Source organism: Chiloscyllium plagiosum, chromosome 1, assembly GCF_004010195.1.
Source record: "Chiloscyllium plagiosum isolate BGI_BamShark_2017 chromosome 1, ASM401019v2, whole genome shotgun sequence".
Lineage (NCBI taxonomy): Eukaryota > Metazoa > Chordata > Chondrichthyes > Orectolobiformes > Hemiscylliidae > Chiloscyllium > Chiloscyllium plagiosum.
The window spans coordinates 87,206,277-87,229,936 of NC_057710.1; the positions used below are offsets into that span (position 1 = coordinate 87,206,277).

The following is a 23,660-nucleotide window of genomic DNA, read 5'->3' on the forward strand; positions in this document are numbered from 1 at the left end:
ACCAACGCCTCCGCTATTTCCTCAGCCACCTCCCTCAGAACTCTAGGATGTAACCCATCAGGGCCAGGAGATTTATCAATTTTAAGACCTTTTAGCTTTTCTAGCACTTTCTCTTGTGTAATGGCAACCATACTCAACTCAGCCCTCTGACTCCCTTTTAATTGTTGGGATATTACTCATGTCTTCCACTGTGAAGACTGACGAATAGTACTTGTTAAGTTCTCCAGCTATTTCCTTATCTCCCATCACTAGGCTTCCAGCTCTTATTCCTACTTACCTTGCAATATTGACAAGGTTAGTATTGTACAGTCTTAATGCTCCAAGTTTAGTAAATTTGTATGCTTGTAAAGTTTTTCAAGGAGGAATGTTGAGGAAATATGTGCCAGCTTATCTTACAGGCAAACGTGGTGAATAGATCAGAAATAACAATTTCCTTGTACAGTCTCTTTGACAATTGGGTGATGTTTAAAAAGCTGAAATTGAAATCATAACTATAGGAAACAATTTTTTATATTTTCCTTTTGTTCTTCTTTACAGGTTTATGTTTGTGCATATAATCAGAGAATCTTACTCCACAAAAATAGACCATTCAGCCCATCAAGCTTACTACTGATCTTTGAAAGAGCTGTCAAATTAATTCCACCCCCTCTTCTTTCACCAAAAGCTTTGAGAACGACTCCATTAATTATATACCCAGTTCCCTTTTGGGAGTTGCTAAGTGGTGTATACATCACATCATAGTCCCTTGTACTTATTTTTTAACGGATCATCTTCTCTTGTTCTTCTGCAATTATGTTCAATCTGTGCCCTCTGGTTATTGACCCTCCTGCCAGTGAAAGTTTCTTCTGTACTCTAACATAACCCACACAATCTTTAGCACCTCTATTAAATTTTCCCTTAACTGTTTTGACACTAGCAACTGTAACAACAGTGATTGCAGCTCTTCTAGTCTGCCAAGTTAATTGAAGTCTCTCACTCCTGGTACCATTCTAGCATAATCTCTATGCCCACTCCAAGATACCAACATCCCTACCAGAGCGTGAAGCCCAGAATGCACACCATACTTTGACTAAGAAGTGAATTAAAATGGTTCAGCATAATTTCCGAGCATTCACACACTGCCTCTAAGCCAAGGATCTGTATTTTCTTATGAAGAATGCTTAATGTCTCAAAATACTGTATAATCAATGTAGTAATTTTTAACAATAGTGTATGGAAATGCAGCAACCACTTGTCATTTAGCAAATGCCTACAAATAGCAATGTAGTAATAAAAGTCAAATCAATTTGTCTTGCACCATCATCAATGTGTTAACTTGAACTCTCTTGCCTCTTTGGCTATTCCCCATTTAGATGTTGGAAGGTTACTTGTGGTATGTCGTAAGATGTATTTTGTTTAACCATGAAATCTTGGCAGGTCAATGTAGCATCTAAAAGGAATTGAATTAGTGTTTGCTCTAACTTAGTTGGTTGTTTCAGTGATCACATATTTTTCTTTCTGAAATAGGTCAAAGTTGGAAGTTACCACATACCTTGTTCATTCATCTGTAAGAAGTGATGTTTCTCCTCAAACATGTAATAAGCTTTAAGGTCATAAAGTTGTATTTCACAACTCTCACTAGCTAATAAAGGAACCGTAATGGTGAGAGTTGTGAAAAAAATCTGATTATCGTTTCTTCCTCTGAGTTTTAGTGCTGGAGGGAGTAATGCAAATGATGGTATTCTTGAATCAGTTCTTTTGTTTTGATGTAGTTGCTAGTGGGGCTGCTGTTGCTAACATTATTATTTGCCCGTTATGTGGGAGAAGGAAGAAATGACATTGCTAGGAATTGATACTAAAACCTATAACTAAGACGCAAGTCATTTTTAAATCTTCCAATCTCACTTTTTTTCCAAAAATGAATGAAAATCATCTGGATTTACAAGGTTCTCTTTTTAAAAGATGAACTTTTAGAGAAGTGCATGTATGAGAAATGTTGGGTAATTGCATCAACTGATTAAGATAATGAAACCTTTAATAAAAAATACGCAAACCGCTTTTCCTGGTTTCTAACTAAAATTTTTTAAATTTACACTGCAAATTAATTCCAGTCAATCTTTTGATTAATCATAAAATACACTATATGTTAAGAAATTTGATAGAGTACTGGTATTGTATAATTAAGTCCACTTAACTGACGTGGATTGGAATAAACAAGTATCATTTCAGTGGATGTTAATAAATGCGCATAACATGAAACCAGGTTCCCTTTATTTCATGCAAATGGTAGAAAGAGATGTGCGAAATATTTATTTGGTTTTTATGCTGTCTTTTTTTTTAAAAGAAAGCAAGACAATATAAAACAGGGGTTGGCAGAAAGAACCACATGAGTTTTTATCTTAGTACTGTTGATATACAGTAAAGAAAATAGCTTGATCACTTACAGTTTAAGCATTACTAAGCCTTTCTGATCTGTAAATCTCATGTAGAACTTGATTTTCTTTAGTGGCGGTGGAACTCTCTTCACGAGCAATTATCCAGAAGCATCATAATACATTGATCTTGCCAAGCATGGTAGACGTGATTGTCATTGCTTTTTATTAAAGGAATGAAAAATGACTAAACCACTGAATTAAAAATCTGTTATCCCAGGTGACTGACCCTTAGATGCTGGAAGCTCTGTGCACTTTAATCTAGTGTGTAGTTACCAAAACCGTTGAAAATTGTTAATAGACCAAAGATTTACTAAAATAATTGATTCTGGAGAGGGTAATAATTGAGTATGTTCCTGTACTAACTTGTCAATGAACTGTTGCTTCAATTGTATGGAGCACTGCTGAAACTTCAAGTATTGTTTGCAATCTGGTCCCCTTTGTGAATGAAGGTATATGCCATAGAAGGAGTGTAGTTGAGATTCACCAGACCAGTTCCAAGGATAGTGTTGTATGAGGAGAGATTGAGGAGACTGTATTCTTTGGAGTTAGAAGATGAGAGACAATCTCATAGAAATTTACAAATTTATAGGTATAGACTGAGTAATTGCAGAAAGGGTAGTTGCTTTGGAAGGGCTTAGAACAAGGAGAGACTATCTCAGAATAAAAGGCAAACAAGCCATTTGGGACCATTTTAGGGCGGTGAATCTTTAGAATTCTAATGTTTGCTATATGCAACTTCTGACATATTCTGATGGCTTTCAAGATAAATAGCCAATGATATTAATTTCAGTTGACGCATGGAATTGTTGGACTGTTATAGAAAAATAATCAATCCTGAGATTCCTATTTGCTGTATTGTGTGACCTTTGGAAATAAAGACATTGGTTGAGAACAAGTTCTGTATCAACTTTGAAGCATGTTGATTGAGGTGAGAAGGTATGGTTAATGTTTATTACCCTGATTCATAGAGGAAATAACTACTTGGCTGAGCTGCGACAAGATAATTGGTGACCATAGCATGAACTACTTCAAATTTTAGAATAATGCATTTTTTTTAGGACGAGGTAGTGAGGGAGAAGACTATTTTTCCAGTATCTGAGAACCTCATCTATAAATTAACCTGAATTTTAGAAGTTCATTGTAAAGCAGATGTCTTTGTTTGCATTAGCAGATGCATCTAAACTATAATCTATTCATGCTGAGGAAAGGTGAAAGCTAATGAGAAAAAAAATAAGTAGCCTGAAGCCTGGAGGTTTGTGCAAGTAAAAAACTTGTTTAAAAGAAAACAAAATCAGACTGATTTTCAAAGTGTATCATTTGACCACTGTCTCTATTTTTAGTATTTAATTTCCCTACATCTTTCACTTACATTTGCCTTGTTCTACTTATTTGTTCTGATTTTTTTCTTTATTTTATTTAAAAGATAATGTAATGTACTGGAAATAAATATTGTTCAATATGTTTTTTTTGCCTTCTATGCTGATTTAAAGCCAGATCTTTTGCGAAAATATTTTGTTGCTGGTAGCAACTTTAAATAAAAATGTAGAATCCCTGCATTGCAGAGAGAGGCCCTTCAGCCCATTGAGTCTGCACAAACCCTCCATAGAGCATCATACCCGATCCAACGTCCCCCACTCAATCCCTGTAACCCTGCATTTACCATGACTAATCCCCCTGACCTACACATCGCTGGATTCTACAGGGCAGTTTAGCATGGCCAATCTACCTAACCTGTACATCTTTGCGGAAACTAGAGCAGTCAGTAGAAACATCATGCAGACACTGGGAGAACGTGCAAACTCCCCACAGTCACCAGAGACTGGAATGGAACCTTCGTCCCTGGCGCATTGAGCCACTGGGTCGTGCTTTTTGCTACCCTTTCTCTATGCAACTTAGTTAGAAACTGCAGAGTGGGTCTGGTACGTGACCTCCATGTTGCATTTGAGTTCAATTTGGGGGCTTCTGGCAATGTACAGAATCACACCTGCCCCAAATATTGATCTGTTTGGGGTAGACGTCCCCTTGTTTTGAATTATTTAATTTGCCTAAATATGAATGTTTCCACCTTTTGAGGTAGGCCAAAAGCCTATATTTAATAAAAATAGATTTCACTGCCCTAATTGATTATATTCCATGTAATTAGAAACTGCAAAGTTCATTGACAGTGAGGGGCTCTAAATGTTCATTGAGTTTATGATTAAGTTTTAGATCAAGATAGAATAGCAACATTATTAGTTTGAGTGCGCATAGGTCATCTTGAATGTGTGAGATTTGCTTAAATGCACAGCTCTTCTTTGCAAGGCGATGCCTGCACTATAATTTGAAGGGACCAACTCGTGTGCGGCCTGTGGATGAACTTTCAGGTTGCTGTGCAGCTGCAGAGTTACAAGGGAACTTTGGTGCTAGTCCATTTAAATGCAGATTTAGCTGTAAAATTCTGAGATTCATGGATAACACATTACAATCTGTTAATTATAGGACAAAAACAACTCTATGCAACGGTGGTCATATGAAATTTTCACTGTGCACTGTAATTCTTTTTCCAACAGCTAGTACTAATGTAATGTTCCCGACATAAAACATTCCAAGATATTATGCAACAGATGTCAAACAAAAATTCATGTTTAGCCATATAATAAGATATTAGGACAGATGGCCAAAGCCATATTCTTAAAGGAAAAGAGGGAAATGTTGAGATGGAGAGGCTTTGGGAGTGAATTCCAGAACTTGGAATCTTGGTAATTATGAAAATACAGTTGCTTATGGAGTTATTTAAAATTGAGGATGTGCAAGTGCTGAAATTCAGAAACGCAGATAGCTTGAAGGGGTGTGGGGCTAATGGAGATTATGAAGACAGGCAGGCATAAGGCAATTGAGGGATTTTTAAAAATTATTTGTTTAGCAATGTGTATTATGTGGTGAGGAATGTCACTTCCCGTCTACAACACAAGACAAAATCTGCAAAATGACTCTTCTACGCTTAAATTAGAAAAGCGCCCTGGACCACCATGTGCTGTGTCATGGTAAAACGCCAGTTATTTCCCAAAGCTTTTTGTCTGGTCAGTTATTAATAATAATGGTGCCTTCAGAGGAATGGTGTGCCCCATTGCTTGTGAAGCAATTGTTGTCCTTCAGTTCACTAGTTGATCTGGTGGACCCACATCTCTTGTTATAATTCTTTTATTTAGTATTTTGTCACTTGTACTGGAGAAGAGGAGAGAGACATGCTTTCAGTTGGCCAGCTCTGGAGGTATCTGTTCTGAGATTCGTCGCAAACTGTTGCATGGTCCATTCAAGGGCTGTCATCAGACTGCCTTTCTTTAATTCACAGACTCTTGGTGTCACTTTATTTCAGAGTATCCCTGTCACACCTTTGAAAAGCAATATTGTCTTACATAGCTGAAATATGCACCAGTTGATTTTTTCCAAGTTGCAAAACTTTGGTAATTCTGCTATAGAGTAGTCTGATTTCCATTCCAGTTTATAGTTCAAGAAGGAAAGGTTGTTTTAAAAACAAAAACATTCATAGGATGAAGGCACTGCTGCCTGGACAGTGTTTATTACCTATCCCTAGTTGCCCTTAAGGAGGTGGTGTGAGCTGCCTTCTTGGATTGCAGTAGTCCATCTGCTGTGGAATGACCCACCATGCCATTAGGGAGACAATTCGAGAATTTTGAACCAGCGAGATAGAGAGGAGCTGTTCCTGTTAGCAGAAGGGTTGAGAACTGGTGCACATGATTTCAGTTGAAAGAATCAAAGACAACATAAAGTAAAGATTTTTTCCTGCAGCGAGTGATTATGAGCTTGAATGTATTGCTTCAAAAGATGATAGAGGCAGATTCAATCATCTTTCAAGGAATTTGATAGTTAGCTAAAAGGGAAATAGTTGCCAAGAAAAAAGGTTGGAGATTGCTCAGGCAGTATTGTTTCAGAGACCGGTGTGGACCCAGCTAGTGAAATGGACTTTAGTACTCCTATTATGTGATTGTATAAATATACCCTTTTCACTGTGATGGCTTCTTCAAGTTTGAACATTCTTAGCAGAGGATCACTTCTTAGCGGAGCAGCTTCTAAATCACAAAATGCTGTACTTCAACATTACTTGGATAGTACCACTCAGGGATTACAAGACAAAAGTACCAATTGGTGAAACTGGATTTGATCTTAGCGATGCAGTAGATCAGCTTTTCAGAGATTGGGTGAATCTTTGCTGTGCTGTTCAAAGATTTCTTGATACTAACCAATAACCAATTTTTTGCACAATATAAAATTTATTCTACACATATTTCTTCCTCTCATTGTAAAGAATGTCTTACAGATGTGAAATATTTCATTGTTAATTTATTTACAAAGTAAAATTTACTTTTTGAACGGTATTTCAGAGTTGTGTAGATTCTATATTCTTTGTTCTGCAATTTCAGGTTTGGATTAAGCAACAAATTTGAATCAGAATTCCCTTCATCGTTAACAGGAAAGGTAAATCATTAATTTATTTTCTTGAGTCACGGTTTCAATTGTTGGCGATTGAGGTACAGTTTGTAACTGAATAATTTTTCAAAGCTAGGAGTATTTGAAGTACATTAAATGGGACTATCGTCAATTTTTTAAATTAGGTCTGTCGATTTTTACAGGGGTAGAAATCACTTTTAGTAGCGTGATGTACTCTTCCTGTCAGATGTGGAAGATCAGGGAGAATTTTTAATGTTCCTGGAGACTGGCTGCCGGAATATGTTTTGTTTGTGAATGTTTCCGCAGTGAGACGTCAGGATGATGTGTTCCCTCCCTGGTGCCAGGGTCAAGGATGTCTCCGAGGCTGCAGAATATTCTGAAAGGAGAGAGTGACCAGCAGGAGGTACCAACGACATAGGTAGGGAAAGGGATGAGGGTCTGCAGAGACTATATAGAAAACTAGGCAGGAGGTCAAAAAGTAGGTCCTCGAGGTCCTCTGAACTACTAATTGTATCTCATGCTGGTGAGAGTGGGACTAGGAGGATAGAGCAGATGAGTACGTGGCTGAGGAGCTGGGGGTAAGCATTCACAATTTGGATCATTTGGATCTCTTCAGTGATAGAAATGACCTATAAAAGAGGGACAGGTTCCACCTGAATTGGAAGGAGACCAATATCCTTGCAGGGAGATTTGCAAGTGCTACTCAGGCAATATTAAACTTGTAAGAGGGAAGAGAACCAAAACGATAGAAAAGGTTGAGGCTGGTACAGTAGACAAGGGGAGCGAATCAAATAGTCAAGGCAGACGAGAGCTTGACAGAAAAATGAGATAAGACTAATAAATTAAGCTGCATTTACTTCAATGCAAGAGGCCTGACAGGTAAGAGAGACGAATTTATGACATGGTTGTGAACATGGGACTGGGATGTCATAGCTATTAAGAAACGTGGCTCTGGGATGGACAGGACTGGCAGCTTAATCTTCCAGGGTAAATATGCTATTAGAAGGTTAGAAAGGGAGTCAAGAGAGGAGGGGGAGTAGCGAATTTGGTTAGGAATAACATTACAGCAGTACTTGGGGAGGATATTCCTGTCAGATCATCCACTGAATTTATACGGGTGGAACTGAGAAATAAGAAAGGGATGATCACCTTGGTGGGGTTGTATTATAAACCCCCCAGGAGTCAGTGGGAAATTGAGAAGCAAATGAACAAGAAGATCTAAGATATCTGTAAAAATAATAGAGTCATAATGGTAAGGCATTTTAACTTTCCAAACACAGACTGGGATTGTCATAGTGTTAAATGGTTGAATGGGAAGGAATTTAAGTGCATACAAGAAAATTTTCTTATTCAATATGTTGATGTACCTAATGGAGAAGGAGCAATACTGACCTTCTATTGGCAAAATAAGGCAGGGCAAATGACTGAGGTGTCATGGGGAGAACCCTGGGGCAAATGATCACAATTCTGTTCATTTTAAATGGATAGGACTGATCAAAAAGTTAAAGTTCTAACTTGGAGTAAGGCCAATTTTAGCGAAATGAGGGACTTTCAAAATTTGTTTGGGAGAGGCTCTTTGCAGGTAAAAGAATGGTTAGGAAGTGGGAGGCTACAAAACGTGAGATAACAAGAGGTCAGAGACTATTCGTTTCTGTTAGTGTGAAGGGCAAGGCTGGTAGATGTAGTGAATGCCAGATGACTATAGAAATTGAGGTTCTAATTTAGAAAAAGAAAAGGAGGTACGTGTCAGGTATACAGCTGGTATCGAGTGAATCCTTAGGAGTATAAGGGCAGCAGGTGTATACTTAAGAAGGAAATTAGGAGGGCAAAAAGGGGACTTGAGATAACTTTGGCAAATAGAGTTAAGGAGAATCCAAAGAGATTTTAAAAGTATTTTAAGAGCATAAGCGAAGCTAGGGACGGAATAGAGCTACTTAAAGATCAATGTGGCTGTGTGTGTGTGGAACCGCAAGAGATGGGTGAGATACTAAATGAATGTTTTGTGCCAGTATTTACTGTGAAGAAGGACAAGGAAGCTAGAGAACTTGGGGAAATCAAAGTGATATCTTGAAAAGAGTTAATATTACAAAAGAGGAGTGCTTGAGTTCTTAAGATGCATAAAGGTAGATAAATCCCCAGGACCTGATCAGGTATTTCCCAGAACTTTATGGGATGCTAGGGAAGAGATTGCTGGGATCCTTGCTGAGATATTTGTGTCACTGGCAGCTACAGGTGAGTTGCTGGAAGACTGGAGATTGGCTAAACTGGTACCATTATTTAAGAAAGACTATAAGGGAAAGCCAGGGAGCTATAAACTGGTGAGCCTGACACTGATGAATGGTAAGTTGTTGGAAGGATTCTGAGGGACAGGATTTAAATACATTTGGAAAAGCACGGACTGATTAGGGATAGTAAACATGGCTTTGTACATTGGAAATCATGACCCACTAACTTGATTGAGTTTTTTTGAAGAGGCGAGAAAGAGGTTTGAGGGCAGAGCAGTAGATGTTGCCTATATGGACTTCAGCAAAACATTTCCACATGGTAGACTGGTTAGTAAGATTCGATGACATAGAATCCAGTGGGAGTTAGCCAAGGTAGGAGACAGACGGTGGTGATAGAGGTTGCTTTTCAAACTGGAGGACTGTCACCAGTGGCGTACCACAAGGATTGGTGCTGGGACCCCATTTTGTCAGTTATGTAAATGTTTTAGATATGAGTATAGGAGGCATGGTTAATAAATTTATAGAAGACCCCAAAATAGGTGGTGTACTGGACAGTGAGGAAGATTAACTCAGTACAATGGGACCTTGATCAAATTGGCCAGTGGGCTGAGGAGTGGCAGATGGAGTTTAATTTAGATAAATGTTGCATTTTGGTAAAGCAAAGCAGAGCAAGATTTGTACAATTAATGATACAGCCCTGAGAAGAGTTGCCGAACAAAGATACCGAGGGGTGCAGGTTCATAGTTTCTTGAAAGTACATTTGCAGGTAGATAGGGTGGTGACGAAGGCATTTGGCATGTTTGCCTTCATTAGTCAGAACATGAAGTTTAGGAGTTGGAGCGTCACGTTATGGCTGGACAGGAATTGTTAAGACCACTTTTAGAATACTGTGTACAATTCTGGTAACCCTTCTATAGAAAGGGTGTTGTTAAACTTTGAGAAGGTGCAGAAAAAATTTATAAGGATATTGCTGGGAATGAAGTGTTTGAGTTATAGGGAGAGGCTGAATAGGCTGGGGCTTTTTTTTCCCTGTAACATCGGAGACTGAGGGTGACCGTAGAAGTTTATCAAATCATGAGGTGCATGGATAAGCTGAAAAACCAAGGTCTTTTTCCAGGACGGCGAGGATCTAAAACTAGAGGGGGACAAAGATTTCAGGTGAGAATAGAAAGAATTAAAAAAAAAAAACCTGAAAGGTAACTTTTTCGTGCAGAAGGTGGTATGTGTATAGAATGAGCTGCCAGAGGAAGTGGTGGAGGGGGGTAGAATTATAAGACGTCTGGTTGAGTATATGAATATGAAGTGTTTAGAGAGATATGAGTCAAATGCTGGCAAATGGGACTAGATTAGATTAGCGCAGACGAAGGGTTTGAAGCATCTGTTTCTGTGCTGTACGACTGTATAACTCTATAACAGGAGTCTTAAAGTTACAACAATACCATGTATTTTGAACAGACATGAGACAGCTTGCCCAAGTGCAAGAATCAAACCTTTCTGATTAGTAGATCATAGAAAATGGCACTGCTTGTACATATTTTTATGGTTGTGGATAATTTCATCATATATAAAAATAAGGTTATGATTGTGTCTGTCACAACACTTAAGACATCAATTCTGACCAAACTGATTGAAATACACATGCCAACATCTTGGATGATTTGTTTTCTGTTCCAGGGCACTGACACCTTTTCAATACATTTCACTCGGTAGATCATTAACAAGTTGAGGGCATGCAGCATTTTCACAACTGTGCTTGGATTGTTGACGCATAATTGGCCAGTATCTAGAAAATTCTAAAATTTAAGTTTGCTTTGTCCACTGTCTTGCTCAACTTTGTCATTTTTCTTTGCAACTTTAACTCTTAAAAGTGCTCTTTTATCCATCTGATTTAAGCATGAGCAAAATAAAATGTTGTGTCAGTTGTATAATGTGTGTACATGCACTTGAGTTGAGCTCTTGTGCCTAAACAGAAGGGTGGATAAAGTATTGGTCTTCATTTGAATGTGAGAACATTTTGTAGCAAGGTAGATGAATTAATAATATAATTCGAGATAAACTGACTTGGTCTAATAGCCGTTATGCTGATGGGTCTTGTGTTAAAGTGGCAGTATACCTACCTTTGAGCCAGGAGGCATGGGCTCAAGTCCCACCTGCTCCAGCTGTGTTTACTAACATTTTGGTTAAAAATAAATAGCAATTAGTTTATTACAGCCGTGTGCATTTATGGTGACCACGACTGGGAGTTAAAAATTAAGCTACTCGAAGTATCTTTAAAAAATGCATAATTGCCATGATAAGAAATGATGGGATAAAGATAGTGGTGTGATTAGGTTTGGAGAGCAGGAAGTAGACTCAGTATAGGTAAGAATGAGACATAGCCGGGGTAAGAAACACTAAGTAAGTGTAATTTATGGGTCTCCAGAACAGTTACTGTTATGTGATAATAATCAAACAATAAAAGTAGCTTGTGAAAGATGTGGTGTGATAGACATGGCAACTGTAATCTTCATGTAGACTGTCTAAATGTGAGTGAGATAAAGCATTCAGGCCGAAGTAGGAAGTTAAAGGTAATATAAAGACAAAAACTGGACATACCAAATTGCAAAGATCAGGGGCAAGTTGAAGGATTGGGAAATTTATGAAGACCAACAAAAGGTTACTAAAAAGGTAATTAAAAAGAACAAAGACAAATTATAAAAGAAAACTAGATCAAAATATAAAAAATTGATGGCAAACGTTTCTATAAGCGTATTAAAAAAGAAGAGAGTAGCTAAAGTGAATCTTGGTCTTTTCCAGGACAAGGTACAAGAGTTCATAATAGTGAACATAAAAGTAACAAAGACACTAAATCGATATTTTGCCTTAGTCTTCACCATGGGGGACTCTGAAACTATTCCAGTAGAAACAGGTAATGCGGAGGCTACAGAGGAGAAGGAACTTATACAATTGCCATCACGTGAAAAAGTACTGAGTGAACTATTGGGATTAAATGCAGACAAGTCCCCAGGGCCTGATGGACTACATCCTAGGGTGCGAAAGGAAATGGCCACTGAAATAGTGGGTGTATTGGTTATAATACTCTAACATTCCCTGGATTCTGTAAAGTTTCCAGTTGGTCAAAAAAATAATAAATCAAAAAGGGAGGGACGCAGAAAGTAGAAAACTGTAGACTAGTTAGTTTAATGCCTGTCAATGGGAAATTGTTGTAATCCAGTAAGGAAATAGTAGAAGGATATTTGGAAAATCAAAGCACAACCCATCAGAGTGAGCATGGTTTTTATGATGGGTACATCGTGGTTGACTAATTTATTAGAGTTCTTTGAAGATGCAACAGTCAATGTGGATATTGGGAGTCCTGTAGTTATAGTATACCTGGACTTTCAAAAGGGGTTTGATAAGGTAAGATCACACAGAGTTGAGGGAAATATAAATTAGGGCTTTGATAGAGGATTGGCTACCCAACAGAAAACAGAGTCAGGATAATTTTTTCCTGGTTAGCAAGCTATAATTAATAGGGTATTAGAGTTTGGTCCCCACCCCCAACTATATTATTGATTTGGATGCAGGGTCAGATTTGCAGATGACATTAAAATAAGGGGAAAATAATTTGCAATGAAGAAATAAGAAATTTGCAAATGGAAACAAATATGTTTGGTGAATGGGCCATAATTTGGCAGATGGAATTTAAAATGAATAAGTGTGAGATTATCCAGTCTAGTTAGAAGAATAAAAAGGCCACTTATCTAAACAGAGAGGATCTTCACAATGCCTTGGTGTAAAGGGATCTGGGTGTCCTCGTGCATGAATCGCAGCAAGTTAATATGCAGTACAGCAAGTAAGAATTTTGGCATTTATTGCTAAATGAATGAAATGTAAAAATAGGGAGGTATTGACGCAACTGTACAATGGTGAGATCACATCTGGTGTACTGCATGCAGTTTTAGTCCCCTTACGAGAGGAGTGATTTAATTGCATTGTAGGCAGTTCAGAGAAGATTTGATTCCAGAGATAAAAGGCTCTTCTCTTAAGGAGAGATTGAGTAGTTTAGGCCCATACTCGTGTTTAGAAGTAGAGTTTGAAAGAGTTTAGAAGAATGAGAGGAGATCTACTTGAGGTAAATAAATGTGACGGGATTAACCAAGTATATGTAGAGTGGATATTTTGCCTTGTGTGTCAATCTAGAACGATAGGTCATAGTTTTTGGCTAAGGGGTAGTAGATTTAAATCCGAGATAAAGAAGGTTTACTTCTCTCAAAGGATCACGAATCTGTGGAATTTATTACCCCTGTGTGTGGTGAATGCTGGGAGACTGAACAAACCTCAGGACAAGATAGATTTTTAATTTGTAACAAGTTGGAGGGGTATGGGGAGCAACAGAAGGTGGCATTGAGGCAAAGATGAGATCTGCCATGATCTTAAATGTTGGAGCAAGCTGATCTGGCTGAATTACATACTCATGGAGTCATACAGCATGCAAACAGACCGTTTGGTCCCACTTGTCCGTGCTAACCAGGTTTCCCAAACAAAACTAGTTCCGATTTGGAGATGCTGGTGTTGGACTGGGGTACAAAGTTAAAAATCACACAACACCAGGTTATAGTTCAACAGGTTTAATTGGAAGCACTAGTTTTCGGAGTGCCGCTCCTTCACCACCTGATGAAGGAGCGACGCTCGGAGAGCTAGTGCTTCCAAGTAAACCTGTTGGACTATAACCTGGTGTTGTGTGATTTTAAATTAGTTCCATTTGCCTGTATTTGGCCCATATCCATCTAAACTTTTCCTATTCATGTACCTGCCCAAATGTCTTTTAAATGTTGTAACTGTACCTGCACCTACCACTCTCTATGGCAGTTTGTTCCATATACGCACCACTGTGTGTGAAAAAGTTGTCCCTCTGGTCCCTTCAAATCTTTCTCTTCTCACCTTAAAATTATGCCCTCTATTTTTGAACTCCCCAACCCTAGGGGGAAAAAAACCTATGCTATTCACCTTATGTATGAGTCTCATGATTTTATAAACCTCAACCTCCTATTCGTTCAATGCAAATGATCCCAGCTTTTCCAGACTTTCCAGTCTATCCTTATAACTCAAACCCTCCAGTTCTGGTAACGTTCTTGTAAATCTTTTCTATACCCTTTCCAATTTAATTGTTTCCTTCTTATAGCCTGCTCCTAGTTCTTAAGTTCTTACGAAAATCAAATCTGCAAAACTACTTTGTAAGACAAGTTCTTGGAATGCATCTGAGAGTGTTTCCTTGAACAATATGGTGTTGAAATGATCAGCGAAGAGGCTGTTAGATCTTGTTTGTGTGCAATGAAACAAATGTGAGAGTCACATTATTTGGAAAGCAGTAATCAATCGAACAGCAAGTATCAGTGAGAAAGAAATGAACAGTAAGATAGAATTTCACAGCAGCTTCACTGTAATATATGTAAGTATGAAACTGGGGTATTGAATTTAAATAAAACCAAGTACGTAGTTATGAATGGTAAATTGGAGCAGAGAGATTGGATATCTATCAACATTCCTTTTAAATAGCCACTAAGGAATATTTCAAGGAATATTTCATAATTCTAAATGAAGCAACATTCTACAGAGAAATAAAAAATCCAGAAGTGATCCATTTCCTGGCAAACTAAGTAAGTTAAGAATAGCATTAGTTTAAAAGAAGAGAACTAATATCGCAAGAAGAGTGTTAAGCCTGTGGATTGGGAGAATTTCAGATACTAATAAAAGATGACCAAAAAATGTTAAGTGGAGAAAATATGATTGAAGAATGTTTATGTACATAAAATAGATACAAAAGTAAATCACCTCCTGATGTTCCCAGTATCACAGATACCTGCCATCAGTCGATTCAGTACACTGAATACCATACCAAAAATGGCTCTAGGTAAGGCCATCTGACTTGCAGCATTTTACCAATATTACTGTAAGCTTGTTAACTTCCAGAGCTAATGTGCACTGTTCTCGTACTGCTGGACTGATGCAGGACACTGTTCCAGTTAGTTATAATACTGGAATCCATCTGGCAATGTGGGAAATTTCCCAGATAAGTCCAAGCCACGAAAAGCAAGCCAAACCCAAATTGGCCTTCATTCCGTCATCAGCCCACTCCCAATTATCGGAAACACCAATTGAAATACTATCCAGTGGCCTATGCTCAGCAATAACCTTCTCACTGATGCTTAGGTCGAGTTCTGTCAGGGCAGCTTGGTTCTGACTTCATTACAGCCTGGGTCCAGTCATGAGCAAAAGACCTGGCCTCCAGATACGGTCTGCTGTGTCTTGAAATTAATGCAGTATTTGGCTGTGGCATCGAAGATCCCTAGCAAAACTGGAGTTGTTGGGAATCATTGGAAAGCATCTCTATGGGTTGAAGTTATACCGAGCACAAAGGAAGATGGTTGTTAATGTGGAGCTCATAGAGTCGTAGAGATGTACAGCACGGAAACAGACCCTCAGTCCAACTCACCCATGCTGACCAGATATCCTAAATTAATCTAGTCCCATTTGCCAGCACTTGGCCCATATCCCTCTAAACACCTCTTATTCATGTAACCCTTCAGATGTCTTTTAAATATTGTAATTGTACCAGTCTCCACCGCTTCCTCTGGCAGCTCATTCCATTCACACAGCCCCCTTTTTGTGAAAAGGTTGCACCTTAGGTCCTGTTTAAATCTTTCCCCTCCCCCCTTGCCCTACACATATGCCCTGTAGTTCTGGACTCTCCTGAACCCAGGGAAAATACCCTTGTCTTTTTACCTATCCACACCCCTCATGATTTTATAAACCTCTACAAGGTCACCCCTCAGCCTCTGACACTCCAAGGAAAACAGCCCCAACCTATTTAGCCTCTCCTTATAGCTCAAACACTCCAACCCTGGCAATATCCTTGTAAATCTTTTCTGAGCCCTTTCAAGTTTCACAACATTCTTCTTCTAGGAGGGAGATCAGAATTGCACACAATATTCCAAAAGTGGCCTAACCAATGTCCTGTACAGTCACAACATGACCTCCGAACCCCTAAACTCAATGCTCTGACCAATAAAGGAAAGCATACCAAACACCACCTTCACTAGGATATAGCTGCAGGAGTTCCTCAGAGTAGTGTTCGAGGTCCAGCCATCTTCAGCCAATGCATCTATGACTTTCTCTATCAGGATCAGAGGTGGGGATGCTGATTTGCTGATGAATACACAATTTTCAGCAACATTTGTGAGTCCTCTGACATTGACACTGTCCTTATCAACCTGTAGCAAGGTGTGGAGAAACACAGTTTTGGGCTGATATCTGAAAAGTAGCAGTTGTTTTATGTAAGTGCTAGGCAATGACCATCTTCCAAAGAGACAATTCAATGGCATTACCATTGCTGAATTCCCCCACTATCAATATCTGGGGGTGGGGTGAGGGAGGAGAGGAGTGGGGGTATTTAGTGGCTTCCATCAGCTGGAAACGGAACTGGACTAGCCCAATATAAAATGCACACAAGTAGGTCAGAGCTTGGAATCCTATGGTGAGTAACTTGCCTCCTACATCTCCAGAGCCTGTTCATCATCTACCAGGACATGTCACGGGTGTAACTTTCACTTGTCTTGATGGTTGCAGTTCCAACAAAGCTTGACCTTCACGTTATTCAGGACAAAATGCCAACTTGTTTGATACCTGTCCACCACCTATCACATTCACTCCGTCGACCACTGTCAGCAATGTGTACGATCTATGAAATGCGCTGCAGTAACTTTTACAGCACTTCCTATACTCTAGACGTTTATCAGCAGATGGCTGGGAACACCACTATCTGTAAGTTTCCCTCCAAGCTGAACACCATCCTAACTTGGAACAATATCACCATCCCTTCAGTGCCGCTGAGCCAAAATCCTAGAAGTCCCTTCCTCACAGATCTGTAAATGTCCCTACACCTCAAGGACTGCAGCAGTTCAAGAAGATGAATCATCGCTACCTTCTCAATGGTAATCAGAGATCAATAAATGCTGGCCGAGCCAGTGATGCCCACATCTCCTGAATTAATGTTTGAAAATGGAGGTTGAGATGGGAGCAATTACAATGGGAAATATGGAGATCAGAGACATTTACTTTGTCTTGGCTCAAAATTACTTTAGATCACTTTCAGAATTTGTGCCCATCTTTCCCAGAATTCCATGATTGAATCCTTCCAATCATGTTTCTACTTCAGCCTCAATACTGAAGCGTCTCTTGTCAAAGTCAGAAATAGCATCCTATGTGGCTGTGACAATTCCCATGATCTTAGTGAAACATTTGACAGAGTTGATCACACCATCCTGCTGCAGCACAATTTATGCCACCTTCTGATTGTCTAGGATTACATTCATCTCATTGCTTTATGAAACTTAATGTTTTCCAAAGTGGTCATAACAATCATCTGAAATTTCCTCCAATTAAATGAGAGAAAATGTCATTGTTTTCTGTTCCTGCTTCAAATTCCATCTAGCCATCTAGCATTCCTCTTCCTGTCACATGTCTGGTGCTGAATGAGATTGTGTCATATTTGAACCCCAGTTGCTCCCGCGATGAGCTTCCAACCATACATCACAGAGACTGAAGGGAGGCGGTGGCACTATTGCTGGATTAGTCATCCAGGTGCCCAGATCTGGGAACCATGGTATAAATCTCACCATGACAATGGTGTGTTTTAAATTCAATAAATATCTGCAATCAAAAGTCTAATGATGACCATAAAGCCATTGCCAAATGTCATTAAAACCCATCTGGGTTTAGGGAAGAAAAACTGCTATCCTTACCTTGTCTGGTCGACGTGACTGCAGGCCCACAGCAGTATATTTGGCTCTGAACTATCCTTTGAAATAGCCTCACAAGTTATTCATTTGTATGAAGCTATCAAAAAAGAATGAAACTGTACAGACTGCTTGGTACTATAAACAACACTGGCAAATACTAGGCAAACTTTGTCAATCCTGCATATACCTTTTTACTGACATCTGTGGTCTGTGCGAAAGTTGGGAGAGCTGTCTCTCAGATTAGCCAAACAATAGCCTTACCGTGGCAGCAAGAACAAGGTCAGAGGCTAAAAATCCTAAATAAATAACTCCCCTCCAAGTCTGACCACCATGAGCAAGACACAAGGTAGGAATCTCATGGAATACTCCCCACCTGGATGAATGCAGCTCCAACAACACTCGCAAAGTTTCGTACGTCATGGGTGAAAGCAGCCTGCTTTATTGGCTCCATATCCTCAAAAGGCAGAGTAGCAGCAGTGTCTAATCTGCAAGATGCACTGAAATTCACCTCGGCCTCTTACGCAGCACTTCCCAAACACATGACCACTACCACCTGGGAGGACAGGGGCAGCCGATTATATTAAAAAAATCACTATCTGCAAGTTCACCTTCAAGTGACTTAACACACTAATTTGGAAATATGTCATTGTTGTTTTATGTCACTGGCTCAAAATCCTGGAAATCCTTTCCCAACTGCATTGTGGGTTGACCAATGCTAAATGGATAGCAGCAGTTGGAAAAGGCAGCTCAGCACCACCTTCTCATGAACAACTAGAGATGGGCAATAAATGTTGACCTCGGTAGCAACACCCACATCCTGTGAATGAACTTTTTAAAAAAAAGTGTACCTATTTCCACATTCTCCGCATTGCCTAATTCTGTCCCTGCCCAAAGCACATGATGCTGAATTCCTAATTCCCATCTATGATACCTGCTGTATTGTCTTTAAGCATGAGCGCATCAAAAACCCTGTTGTCCTTTTCTTTACTCTCATCTAGTTTTATTCATCTGTTAATGCTGTGATTATTTGCCACCATTCACTTCTTGTTAAATGATGCTTCAGTTTTTAAAATTCCTATTCTTTTTCCATGCACTCAGTAACATTGTTTCTCTGATCTCCTTCAGCTCTCTACCCTCCAAGATACTCTCCACTCCCACACTTCTGACCTCTTGACTATTCCATTATTTGTGGCAATGCCATAGCTGCTGGAGTCACAAGCTCCAGCATTTTCCCCCTCTAAACATCTTCATCTCTCTACCTTCTTTTCCATTAAGATGATCCTTAAAACCTATTTGACCAAGCTTTTGATCATCTACCATAATATCTCCTTATATAGCTTGATGTCAAATGTTTTTGGGTAACATCCTTAATCTCTTGAAATAGTTATTCTGTTAATAACATTACAAGTTGCCACTGTTACCATACAATTCTCCGAAGAATTTTGCATGCCTTTCTCTACCATCTTGTGCACCCTCCTCTACATTGGTGACTGTGTTGTATGGTACTCTGAAGTTGGGCTTTTAAGTGTTTACTTGCATGTATTCCCTCCCATCTTCCTTTTTAATACATTCTTCAAAGACCAACTCTTTGGCCTAGCTTTTGGCCCCTGCCTCAGCAGCATCCCTCAGTACACCTTTGAATAATTTCTCCACGGCTTGGCATTTATTTTAATCTGATTATGATTCTACGAAGTAGTGCCTAGGCTTATTTCTTTTCTACTCTGAGGTTAGTATACATTTTGCAGCATTTATAACAAGATTAATGGTTGGAATTATTTGATTCTGTGACTGCTGACAATAGGAAAACTTTCTGGAATGAGACAAATATATTTTAATTTTGCTGTCCGATGTTTTACTTTTGAGTTGGTGTTTAAAATTCATTTTACAGTAATAAAGGTATTCTCTCGTTTGAGTGATCCTATTAGTGTAGGTCATTCAGTATTAACCAATATGAACTGAAATCTTACAAAACTGTCTTACTCAGGAAGATGTAATTTCCTTAATCTTGCCAGGTGCCCAAGGGTTAACAACTAGCAAGTATAATGCAATAATTGCTACCATTTGTGGTACGTGGAAAGCGTTTGAATCGGTCCATTATGTTTTCAACTGTTTCACTTTAACAGGTTGCACCAGAGGAATTCAAGGCCAGCATTAGTCGAGTTAACAGCTGTTTAAAGAAGAATCTTCCTGTCAACGTGCGATGGCTGCTGTGTGGGTGCTTGTGCTGTTGTTGTACCTTGGGCTGCAGCATGTGGCCAGTAATTTGTCTCAGTAAAAGAGTAAGTTTTGTAAAATCTTTAATATAATCTTCAACCTACTTGATCAGTGTTAAATTTTATGCTTCCCCTAGGTGCATAATGTTAGTAACTAAGTGGAACTGATCTCATGAGTCAGCATCATGTACTTCCAGTTCTGTTATAACATAATAAAATGTGGAGAAAAGCCTCCTGTAATCTATTCCAACTTTGTCTCAAACTTCTACTTGCATCATCTTTCACAATTAATTATCCTGTATGAAATTAATTTTGTGCTTTTTTTTACTGCCAATTTAAGTGTAGGTGTGCAGCGTTGCCCACCAGCATCACAGCACACCACCACCAGCATTCTTAAATCATTTCAAAACCCTTGTAGTGAGCAAAATGATACTCTTTTTCACTTAATTGGACTGATTTCAAATTACAATGAATATTTGAAAGACCATTATTTGTGACACTGTATTTTGAAAATTATGGAATCTTTTTCTCATTCTGTTCCAAATTACAGTTTTGTAAAATACTTATGACCTTAACTGTGGTGAAATAATCAAACATCGATATATCAACACTTGGAACTGAGTTATGTTTACTGTATAAATCAATTTTCAATCATCTGTTCAGGTTGGGAAATGATTCGTTTTCAGTGAAATCTGCTGTTGAACATAGGATTTGATGAATTCCAGAATTCAAAGTGATTGAATTTAATTTATGAGGATACTCTTAAGTTTTAGACAATTTTCTGTTTTAGATTTTTGAAGCAAAGTGTATATGGTTACCTCAAAATCCCTCAGCAGAAAGTCTCTCTATCCAAATACCCCTTAAACTAATGGCACCATTCTTTGGGTATAACCACACACAGCAGATCAAAAAACACATTTTGGGGCAGATGTTTGGACTTGAAACGTTTGCTGTAGTTTAAATTGTGTGGTTTTATATGTTCATACTGATCTTTGTGGTCCATAAAAATATGTATTAATACACTAGTTCTGATTATTTTTTACTTTTGAGCAATTGTGATAATGCAGAATAATGTTGTCCTACATATCAGTAATTTAATGTCTTCAGATTCACTATCTGAATTGTATAGTTAATCCAAATTATAAATGATTTTGATTGTAAAGATATTCTGGTCATTTAATATACTGGTGTATATGATGATTATAAGATTAGCATTGAAAGTTATGAAATTATAAGTGTAAAAATTATTTTGAAAGAAAGGGTATTCTTAACCTTTTAAAAAGTTTAATTGGCATGTTTGACTAAGCTAGTTTGAAAATTTGGGGAAAAATCTTTTTGAAATCTTTGACCCCAGGTAGTAAAGCTGAAAACTTAGGTTTCTCCACACACTGTGGGATAGGGACAACGTAGAGGTAAAATTCTTTCGTTTAGAAAGGTGTCATGTGTTGACGCAGTCTTGGTGGGCTAAAGGGCCTATTCCTGTGCTGCACTGCTCTTTGTTCTGTGGAGTTTAGATTCTGTAGCATGGATGTACTTGAATTTATAAAGATCCACACTGGGAAGTCAGCCTGATTCGGTTTGGCTTGCAGTTGGCACGGAACGCAAGTTGTAACCACAGATGTTACCAAAGGAGTGAAGTTATCTGATCTCTGACCCTCAAGGGAAAAGTTCTGATTCTTATCTCTGGGAGATGGAGAGAAGGAGTAGGTAGTGTTTTTATCCAAGTAAGAAATAAACTTGGGACTCGAGGGAGAAGACCCTCTCTTTCATGCAATGTTATAAATGTACATCCCTTATCTTTGAAGCTGTCCTCACCATCCTGCAGCTGCTGGGTTTCTGGAAACATAACTGACCCAAAGTTAAATTTGCATACGAGACAAAAATCTCTAAAATAATGACCTCAGTTCCTGAGGGCGTGTTAGTTGTTGCTTCCCTTTCTCAGCAAAATCCAGAGTTAAATGGGGTGGAGTTGATTTTGAATTTTTTTTAACTCACCTCTGATTATTATTTAAAATAAGCATGTTCAGTTCCCAGAACTGAATTGTATGTTTGTGAGATGCCTTGAGGAATTTCTTTGGCAAAGTGCCCAGCAAGGTTTCAGAAGTTTGAAATATCCTATGCTGAAGTCTCAGCTTCGCAGATGTTCCAGTAACTTACTGAGATGAGAGCTGTTTTTAAAAAAAACTTGTCTAAAGGCCATATATAAAAATACAAAAGTTGTGTTGATTCTTTTTTTCACAACTTTCCTAGATTGCTTTTTTAAATAAATTGTGTTAAGTCTTTGCATTTGTAACTGGCTGTAATTTCACAAATAAGACCAAATGAACAACTGCAGTAGCTGCAATAACACCTTTGACATGGCACTGCATATAATGCACTCTTAATGCAATTGATTGTAGATTTATTTGGGAAGGTAATTTCAGGCAACGTGAATGAATAACATTGCTAAATAAGCAATATTTTATTTCATGCTTCATTTATGAGGTGTATCCTTCTCATAAGTAAGTTAATATATTCTGTGACTAATTAGCAATTCATAAGACTAAACATTTAATTTGTTTAAAGGTTGGTGGCAGGGGGAGCAGAATAGTTGGAGTGTGTGGGAATTTGAAAGCTCTCCAATAGCTGTAACTAACACTAAGATAGTTGAGGTTATTGAATGCTTTTCTTGTCAACTCAAGACAATGCTGCAAGTGTTACTAAGGTTGATGTTATAGATCCAAAGATCTTCAGCTGCTTCAGATTGAGCAGAACCAGATTGGTGGATTGCAGTTTCCAGCAAATCTGTAAGTACAGAGCAGCTATAGCTATCCTGAGTTTGTGAATATAAAACATATTTTTCTTCAATCACGAGGGGAGGATAAAAATAGCAAAAACAAGGAAGCTTAAAAGAGAGAATTCTAATAAGAAAATACCTAAGTGCATCAGATTAACTATCAAAGGGAAGGGCCATTCTTGAAGTCAAAAAGAGCAAGTGGAACTTGAAGGCAGGTCTCCTGACTCAGAGCTAGGAATGCTAGCACTAATAAGAACCCTGGATATCCTTGTGTCTGAAGTAGCAAGTGAGTATACTTGTGCAACAAATAATTAGGAAGGCAAATGAAAAGCTGCCTTTTATTGCATGGACAACAAAATATAAAGTTGGAGAGTTTTGTAAAAATTGTACAGGGTATTAGTGAGACCACAACTGGAGTACTGTGTATGGTTCTGATTTAAGGAGCGTATGCATTTATTCACTTATCTACCTGGCCAAATGTCCTCACTCTTTCTTCCTTTTTTGACCCTAAATTCTCACTTTAATCTAATTTCTCTCTAAGTAACTTCCTGGCCCTCTCTGAGCTCATCCTGACCACGAAACCCACCTCTATTAATCCTGTTCCTATTAAACTGTTGACCATTCAACTTATTTACCTGGCCCCATGTTAGCTGATATTGTTGATGGGTCCTGCTTTTGTTAACTGTTATCCCCCTCTTGTATCGTTCTTTCAATGGCTTTCAAATAAGAATAGCCATTAATTGGATCTTTCTTGCCATCTACTGCCCCATTTCCATCCTTGGATGTGCTATAAATTTCTAAAT

The 23,660-nt window shown here is 38.5% G+C and overlaps 1 protein-coding gene across 1 annotated transcript in view; it reads left to right on the plus strand.

Moving 5' to 3' along the window:
* Window positions 1-23,660, plus strand: part of LOC122550239 (cysteine-rich hydrophobic domain-containing protein 2) — a 59,701-nt gene that overhangs the window by 15,818 nt on the left and 20,223 nt on the right. The window contains exons 2-3 of the mRNA XM_043690998.1: window positions 6,836-6,890; window positions 19,992-20,147. Of these exons, the coding sequence (XP_043546933.1) occupies window positions 6,836-6,890; window positions 19,992-20,147 (211 nt within the window). The remainder of the gene's footprint in view (window positions 1-6,835; window positions 6,891-19,991; window positions 20,148-23,660) is intronic.